We start from the raw sequence: 9,366 nt of genomic DNA on the forward strand, positions 1-9,366 counted from the left end.
CTCAGAGCACATCTATATCTCATGTTGAAGTCCCGGAGAATAGTTCAGTAGTGAGGAGTTTAAATTTTTCATCACAACAAGTATGGATGGCATAGTAAACACGGTTACCAAGCAACTGCTCCTCAGCCTGCCAATCAGAAGCATTGTTGGTTTGAGACTCAGACACAAATATGCTCACATTGTCTTGTCCTCTGCATGTGATTCAGTCAAGCTTTATTGAATGGATTCCTTAGATATGTAGTCATTTAATAAACAAGTGCTTTTGATCCAAATGTCTTTTCACTGCATTCTCCTGAAGGAGAAATCTATCTGCTCAGTCAGCCGATCACCTTCAGCCTGATGTACTGAAGGAGTGTAAGCCGTTCAGGAGTTAAGTTTAATAGAAAAGGCTCAGTCTTTAAATTAGGATATTTGGTACCCTAACCTGCTGCCAGTCACACCGCTGGTGATATTAAAAAAGATGCTTATGCTAAGCATTGCTGCCCCTACTGTTCCTGTCAGGCAGCTTTTGAAATGCTTTCTCTAATGAAAGCTGGCATTCCACCTTCCTTCAGTATTTCCTCCGGAGCAGCAGCGGGGAGTATGACAGCAGTAAAAGTGCCACAATAAGGAAGTCCTTCTTGGGTTTGAGATTTGTCTGTTTTATAAACAATGTCATGTGACCACATGACCTCCATCTGCAGCAGCAGCAACTTTTCAACATCCTGTAGTAAACTCTTTTTCTTTGAATGAACATCAGCTCAGAATAAACCTTTGTCTTTGAATAAATGTATTTTACTTGAAATATTTAGGGATGAAGGGAATGTATTAAATTCTATCAAAAGGGGGCTGAAATATTTGGTTTAGTTTTTAAAAACTGTGATTTCCCAAACCACCTCTAGCTTGAATCATTTAAATATAGTGATCTAGTGAGTCTGTGAGACAGAAGGAACTGTTCCTGGAGTCAAAATAATGACTTATGAGGACAGGAGAAGAAGAGACATACACACACAACTAAAGATACATTCCTGATGTGTATTATTATCTTCATTGAATGTATTGGCAATAAGGTAAAAGAAGAATATAGCCAGTATTTTTCTTTAAATAACAACTAAACTTGTGCAAAGTAGTTACAATGCTGTATTGTGACTGGTGAAAATGGTCACTAATTCCAGATGGGGGGCCCTGATCTGAAGCATTCTGATTTGCCCATGGTCATTTCAAAGAGAGTTCAGAGCCTGCACATATTGCAATTATAAGAACATGTCATCATGGCTCGTTGGAGGGAGCAGTTTTAATGAGTCAGAGAGATCTCCCCCCCTGACCTGCTGAGCGCTGCCTTCTACTTCAGATACTGCGAACCAGCCTACTGCAGAGAGTGAGAGTCACTCTTTCAGGAGTGCAAACATGTTTTCAAGCTTCGAGTCATCTCTCTTAGCCATCTGTATGAGACGGTGGCACTGATCTCCAACAAAGTAGTAAAGGCAACCACTGCCCTGCATAGTGTACTAGGGACTAAATACCAACGAGGCAATTATAGGGAGGGATTTGATCATCATAATATAGGTGTCACTAAGGGATTTAAATACCTCCTTCCAAAAAGTCTGAAGGCTTTGGTTTAATGATAACAAATCCATTTTGGGACAAACATGAAATACTTAATTTAAAAAACCTATGAAGAGCCTCCATGTCGGTTGATCAGTGATATAAACAGTGAACCCCAAGGGTGTGTGTCCTGCTTGCCTTTTTAACAGGGAGTGCTGCATGTTGGGAGCTGCCTTTTAAAGGGATTTAGAAAGACTCACACAGCAGAGGCTCAACGCATATTGGATGCTGTATTGAGTGTCTTTCTTTCTACCTTTTTGGTATTTGAAACTTAACCAATCATTTGTCCACACAAGTAGGATTCTAACTCCTCCCTTCTGGTGTTATGGAATACTTCTGAAGATGCATTTGTCTAAAAAAAAAAAAAGAAATCTTATTTGGGTATGGATATTATTTTACCAAAGGATCATTAGAACAGAGGAGTGTTCAGGCATATGTGAGTCCAACTTCCACGCCCATCAGAGAGGTTTCATTGCCAACCCAATTCTCCAACATGTGCAGAAACAGTGGCAGGATCAAAAATCCTTTATTAGTCCCACAGCGGGGAAAAGTGGCATAGCAGATTTTAAAAAAAATGGTATGTAGGAGTATGCTAAACAGCTCCGGTTCATGTCAGTGCAGCGGAACTGGTAGTTTAGCCCTATCAATTCTCCGTTACCCCACTCCCACCGAGCCCCCATTACTTGGTGACAGATGATCTCTGAACTTCAACTGAACATTAACTGTGAACTGAGAGACAATTATGACATCCTGAAAGTGATGTTGTACATGGGCATGGAGCTGCCACACAGTAACAGTCAGCTGTTCGATACTTGACTAGAATGATGTAAGAAGCGGAGGGATGGAGAAAGACGACACGCATGGAGCAAAGGAGAGAGAGAGGGAGAGAGAGGGGGGAGTGAGAGAGGTTCTCTGCTCTGATATTCTCTTCACTGAAGGAGACACCGACGGAGCTCCTCCCTAGCGGGTCCCCGAACTGAGGTAGGCTGGCTTTTCTCACTCCCAGTCTTTCAAAGATTACAGAAAAATGTCACAATATATGACAATATTTTTTAGAATCGTGTGAATAAAATCATGGACAGTAATTGTATCCACAGTGAGTTGAATGCAGAGACGGTTGTGTAATGCTGAGCGCAGAGAGAACATTCATTAAGAATCTGTTGTGTGTGTGGGTGTTATCAAGTGGAGTGCGTCATGCAAACTGCACGAACGACTTCACACAGGATCATTTTCAGGAATCCAATCTGTCAAGTTATGGAGACGTGTAAAGCCTTCTTGTTAATAATGACGTGCATCTGACGTGAGAATATATCTAATGAGCCCGTTTGCTTTATTTGTTTCTACACCCTTACTCGAGCAGAAGTGACTGTCTTCAGATATCAGCACCTCGGACAGACACAACGCGGCTCTCACACACCGCGGAGGAGAGCTCAGAGCCGGGGTGGAACACAGGACATGGGGCTCCCCTGGCACGGCCCCCCACTAGGTCGCATTGAGCTTTAGTTTGTCAATGGCATACTAACAGTAGAGGAATGCCCTTGACAGCAGTCTATGCAGAGTTGTTTTCAGCATGACGGCAGCCCCGGACACTGAGCCATCAGCGGCAGACTAGGTGGCTAAACAAGTCTAAACCCGTGCATGTTTCACCAGAGTTGAAGACTCCTTGACAAAACACAGCCTAATACTTTAGGTCTTCATACTACCATGGGGATAAGGCACCTTTTGTTGCTGCTCATATACCTGGACCCTCTTTGCGCGCTGGGCGCAGCTACAGGCGGGAAAAAAACCAAGCAGGTGCCCCCTCGAAAGCCTCCCAAAGCCACCGCGGTGCCCACGGCTGTCCCGCAGAAGACCCCGCCGCTGCCGCCCACCAGCAACCACGACACATGCCTGGGCTACTACGACGTGAGCGGGCAGTATGACAAAATGTTCGAGTGCAACAACACGAACCACCGGTACTGCTGCGGGACGTGCTACCTGCGCTTCTGCTGCGAGTACAAGAAAGACCGGCTGGACCAGAAAGCCTGCAAGAATTACCAAACACCGCCGTGGGTTCAGACCGCGGTCCCGTCCCCCATCCCGACCGGGGAAACATATGATCCGAGCATGGATCAGACCAACACGGCGGTGTACATCACCTGTGGGGTAATAGCCTTCATCATAGTGCTGGGGGTGTCAGTCAAAGTCGCATACGACAAAGCCACAGAGCCCCCTCAGGAGATGAATATTCACAGGTGAGTGGGATGCACAGTTGAAAATTACATATTACGTGAGAATGATTGCAATGTGTTTGAAGCACACTCCATCTGTTCTTTGAAATGTTCTCTCCTTTGTAAGGTTCACAAACACACAGAGACAGACCGGAGCTCCTTGCAGACAGGGTCAAAGGTCTCGTGTACGAAACATGCTTGGAGTCATTTTAAGAGCAGTAGTTTCCAATGTACCATAATACCACCTAGTTGTAGCTAAAGTGTGTGTTTATTCCTGATGTCATAAAGGATTATTCAGACTGACACTAGGACAGGCGCTATTCAGATCAGATTCTGTTGGATGTGCAGCTGATGTAAAAACCCAAAGAAGTGGATACGATAAACAATAAAACAACTCTTCCAGTGAGTGTGTAGTCTGCAGAGAGAGAGAGAGAGAGAGTTGTTTTGTGTTGGATAGAGGAGGGCAACATGTATATGCGGTATTTGTTAGCATATACAATATTCTTTTACAATCAGCTGGGAAACAATAACATCATGCATATTTGAATCCCATTAGCCGATAAACTTGCCCCCCCCCAGCACATGGTCTGCTGTGTTCATGTGGGGATCTGTCCAGAATGGTGAGCAGAGATGGGATATTGTTTCCAAAGATTGCATCTCACCTCCTCAGCTGGCTCTACTCCCTCCTGGGGCTTCAGCACGGAGGACCACATGTTGTGCTGCAGCTCCATCAAAAACAATGCTGACACACATTATTTCCTCAAGATTGAATAGCTTTTTTTATTGGATGTATAATTCAACACATGAGCAATCTAAAGACTGTGAATAATGGATAGTGTTAACGTTGGGCTGTATCAAGGTCGTGTGACATGCACGCACCGCTGCACACAGTGAAGGAACGGGAATGGCGGGAGGGGTGCAGTGAAATTAAAATATGAATATAAAAGCAAAGGTTATGGTTAGATGACACATTTGTGGTACAAAAAGCTTTGAATTGCCGCAGCAATGCAAAACTAATTAGATATAATTTCTCCAAAGCAATGGCAGAAAAAAGCAAATAAACACTTTGTGAACTTTCTTTCATCATGATTACATCTCCCTCTCTTCCACTCTCCTCCCTCGAGGGCTCTTTCCTTCCATATGCACCTGGTGCGGTCTGAAACACATTCAAATTCAACCCAATTAGACAAGATACTAACACATCAAATGTTGTCTCTCTTGCAAATGAACATTTGTCGTATTCCCAGAATAAAAAATGAACGAAACACAGCAGCCCTGCTGAACCATGATAGCACAAACTGTCTGAACGATTAGCAGCCTTCTGCATGACAAAACAGACACGCTATCACTTCATTTTAACAAGTTCAGCTGCACTGCCAGACTAACATAGTGCAGTGGTAACAGTCATTCTTGTCTTTTCGCTTTCCAGGGCCCTTGCAGACATCCTGCGGCAGCAGGGGCCCATCCCCATATCGCAATATGACTGTGAGAACTTTGCAGCGATGAACGGCTCACCCAAAGACAACACACCAGTCAGAACCTCCTCCAAGAACCACTACACCCCTGTCCACAGCTCCAAGTCCAACCACGGTAAGTCCTCTCACTCACCAGTCTTCCCTCTGGCACACATCCTCCTCAATGTGTCTAAAGCATTTGGGGTACATTGATGTTTTCCATGCAGCATTTGGCACTCTTCTCCAAAAAGCACCCACTGTGCTCACCCCTTTCAGCAGTGTTATCTCCAATGTTAACATCCAGTAATCATCCGATTTGAGGGGAAAAGAGAGAGTGACAGAGGAAAAGAGGGGCCTGCTAGTGGAGATAATTACAGGCTGGCAGCATAGTGCAGCCCTGCTGTCTCTGGCAGGCTGAAGGGATGTCCTCTCCATCAATCAGGGTGAATTAGATGCAGCACACAAGGGATGATTCAACCCGCGATTCAGAGAACAGGTATGGAGCATAAATGTGAATTATAGCTGCAAACTTTGCAGGAGAAACAGGAGTCCAAGACAGACAGGTTGCTCTACAGAGAGGTGTTATCAGATCCAAAGACGAAAAGACAATCATTCCTGAGTGAATCCTCCATGTCCAGTGAAATCTTTTCGGGTTTACGGGTTTTTTCCGAATAACAGAATTTATTTTTCCAAAAACATTTTGGAGATTTTGCACTTTTGTCATATTTTAGGAGATCATAAAATAGCTTTTGCTTTTGTTCATGACACAGAGATATTAGAGGCACAACATTCTCTGCACTCTGCCTTTGTGTAATTACTGCAATCATTCTCCTTGTATTCTTTTCAATAATGTTCTTCAAACATCCAGAATGCAGATTATTCTTGGTTTAGGAAAAACATCTATTTATACAAGCACCAAGATATTGTATTTCCAGTGCACTCCCTTACTGTCTCGTCCTCACTGTTACCTAGAAAGGATCAGTTTCCTGTCGGCCCTTTGGAACATAAAATGTACCCGCTTCGGATCAAGAAGATGTCCTCAGCAGCCTGCTGTAACTGAACAAACGGAAAGTCACAGTTAAGAAATATATATAAAATAACACGCCTTTAAGCCAATGATATGCTTCTAAGAGATTCATGCACATGATGTATTCTTTAAAAGATGTGAAATAATCCCACGGCAGTCTGACCAGTGGATCTAAAAGTATGTTCCCACAACAGATTGTAACTAATACCCACTGTGATTATTCAGACATGTAAATATTTACATATTGATTAAACATTGTTTATGTTGATTAAAGTTCCCAGGGCATTATGGGATGTAAATAAGGATGTTTGCTTCTGAGTGTTGTGCAGCACACAGCAGCTCGAACAGTTCCTGCAGTGTTACCGTGGATTGGAGCTACAGGACATCTAAATATTTTTGTGTGTTGTTCTTTAAATAATATATTGTGCATTCAGACTCTTGTCATGTAAAGTTGGCCTATTTCTGCCACATCGCTGTCCATCAAATGCTTGGAACCGTTCCTTGCTGCTCAGTGTTGCGACCTCTCTCCTCTCATACGCAGCACCACTCTATTCTATCGCTCGGGATCCTGCCCTGCAGAGGGAGGTTGATACGCAGCTGCACATGGCAGGCTGCCTTCAGTTCGACCTTGCATGCATTTATTCTCAGTAAAGGTTGGCATCAATTTATCTGTATATCTGGTAGTAGGCTTAGATGGTTTTGCCTCTTTGTACACAATAACTGCAAAGAAAACACAACCACAGCCAAGCCTCCCTTTCTCCTGATGGGGCCGGACATGAAAGGCAGTGACACTCTTAGCAAAGCGTGGTTAATGTGTGCAGATAAACGGAGAGCTCCGCACCATGCCTCCAGTGGCTCTAAGGTTCTGTGGAGAGTAAGCCCACTCGCACTCATAGAAAAATGCATATTCATGTATGCCTTAATGGGCATTATGCACAGAGCGGGGAGGTAGGCCTCTTGGGGGGGTGATCCTCGGCTTGAGTCATGAATGGCACTTCATATACAGAGGCTTTTTCAGACACTTTAAATCAGGGGAAATCTTATCAACTTATGTCCAAAGTGGGACTCAGGTCCAGTCCTCCTCTGACCCTCACCATGCAGACACTCTCAGCAGACAGTCTTGTCTTTCATCCTCAGATTTGTTTAGGCTGAATTCTTAAAATACATACTCATTTATTTTTTTCATATTCATGTAGTGACATGAATTTCTTTGGTGCACTGCAAAACTTTCCTGCATTTTAAGAGCGATATATAGTTTTAAAATAACAGATCCTAAAGTAAAAGACTCAGCATAATATGATACCAGCCCAAGTGCTGCTATTTTTATTTGCATCCACTCTGCAATGCTACGTGCCCAGTTCCTCTTCTAGGTCAGGGTTTAAACACAGAGCACCCAGGGCCACAACAACAGTCGCCTGTGGAAGGAAGGAGTAGATACCTGCTCAGGAGGTCGCATCTGGTTAAGTAAACATTACTGTGTGTGAGTAATGCAGTGTGGCCCACGGCTCGCTTCAGATGAAGTTGATTTATTTACCAGACACCACAGGGAAAGAGTTTCCTCTTTAAAGTATTGCTTGGTTTCCTCTTTGACACTTTCTTAATGTTCAGGATGATGGAAAATAGTTTTGAGGTTGTGCAGAGAGTAGCTGCTTCTGCTGTCACAGTTTGCAGAAACAAAAAAATCCTTCCTATAGCACCAGAAGAACCCAAATAGGCAAGAAAGAAGCATGATGATGTTCAAATGTACAGCCACACACACACACACACACACACACACACACACACACACACACACACACACACACACACACACACACACAATTATAAGTTGAATTGTGGCGGTATGACATCACCACTGTGACGACCCTGTGGCTCCCTATTGGTCAGATGGTCACTCGTATTTTAACAACACTTCCATGCTGACTGCTTCAATATGTCTAATAGAAGCTTCCTCCAGTGCTCCTCAGCATGGATGAGACCCCACCTACTTTCCTCCTGCCCTGTATCTCGTTACTGGCCCTTATTATACAGCTGGAACTTTGGCCTGTGTGTGTGTGTGTGTGTGTGTGTGTGTGTGTGTGTGTGTGTGTGTGTGTGTGTGTGTGTGTGTGTGTGTGTGTGTGTCTATCAACATATCTGTGCCTGTTCATTATGAGCTGGTGTGGCTGCACCAATAGTTTCAGGAGGGCAAGCAAAAGGCTATCTTTTTGCCAAAATGTTATTTATTAGAAGAGGAATATAAAGATATGGATATATGCGATGCAGAGCTCCAGTCGAACGGCTTCATGGAGACGATGTGCGCTACAGGTCCACTCAAGCCCATCGGAATCTGAAAATGCTATACAATCAGTAAACCATGTAAATGATGGTCTGTGTTAAAGCTTAATCGACCTTTGATTTAGATAACCTCCACAATGCCAGGCACACAGTCCCACCCTCAATTCCGTTCATAATATAATGACCTTATTATTCCCACTCAGAGATGTAGGTTCAGTGAAGAAGTCCCTGTAATGTGATTGAAAAGTATTACCACATGAATCCTCAGCAGCAGTTCGGTGCGTCGTTAAGGTGAAAGTCACGCTTTTCTTTGTATCAAGGACGATAAATTCACAATGCGTAGCCTTCCCCTGCAGGTGCCTCATGCTACCTCACCTTAATGAGCTGCGAACGGGAGCAGGAGGAACAAAGAGGATTGCTTTTGAAGGGTCTCTTACATGTAAGGGTTGTTACAGTGTGTCGTGAAGAGGCCTACTAATGACAAAGGTGACAAAGGGAGACAACAAAGGCGTTCCTGTCACACACAAAATTGCTAGTATGATTGAATGGGAAAATAAGCCCAGCAGATTGTCTCTGCAGCGCTGACAGCAGAGCAGAGAGGCTGTGATTGAGTTCAAAGAGCATTGGTAGGCTGCTGGTGGAAAATATATTGCTTTTTTTCTGAGGATCGTTGCACTATGGTCGCGAGCATGGTTCACTTTTCCACCCCTCTCATCCATTCGAAAGTTCTCCATTTGATATGATGAAAAGACACAGGAACACAGAGAACATGATGGAAAACCAAGCACTGTGTTTTCAAGCTTCACAGCCCCCT

General features: G+C 43.9%; 1 protein-coding gene across 15 annotated transcripts in view; it reads left to right on the forward strand.

Moving 5' to 3' along the window:
• The first annotated feature begins 2,486 nt into the window (after positions 1-2,486).
• Positions 2,487-9,366, forward strand: part of LOC134870801 (protein shisa-6) — an 82,401-nt gene continuing 75,521 nt past the window's right edge. For 9 of the 15 annotated variants that reach the window (XM_063893216.1, XM_063893218.1, XM_063893223.1 and 6 more), the window contains exons 1-4: positions 2,487-2,565; positions 2,945-3,818; positions 5,224-5,384; positions 6,221-6,325. In XM_063893216.1, coding sequence (XP_063749286.1) covers positions 3,289-3,818; positions 5,224-5,384; positions 6,221-6,325 — 796 coding nt within the window. In that variant the 5' untranslated portion in view covers positions 2,487-2,565; positions 2,945-3,288. Of the gene's footprint in view, positions 2,566-2,834; positions 3,819-5,223; positions 5,385-6,220; positions 6,326-9,366 lie in introns of those variants that run through there. The other 6 variants (XM_063893221.1, XM_063893222.1, XM_063893229.1 and 3 more) reach the window with 2 other exon arrangements.

The sequence above is a fragment of the Eleginops maclovinus genome, chromosome 10 (assembly GCF_036324505.1).
Source record: "Eleginops maclovinus isolate JMC-PN-2008 ecotype Puerto Natales chromosome 10, JC_Emac_rtc_rv5, whole genome shotgun sequence".
Taxonomy (NCBI): Eukaryota; Metazoa; Chordata; class Actinopteri; order Perciformes; family Eleginopidae; genus Eleginops; species Eleginops maclovinus.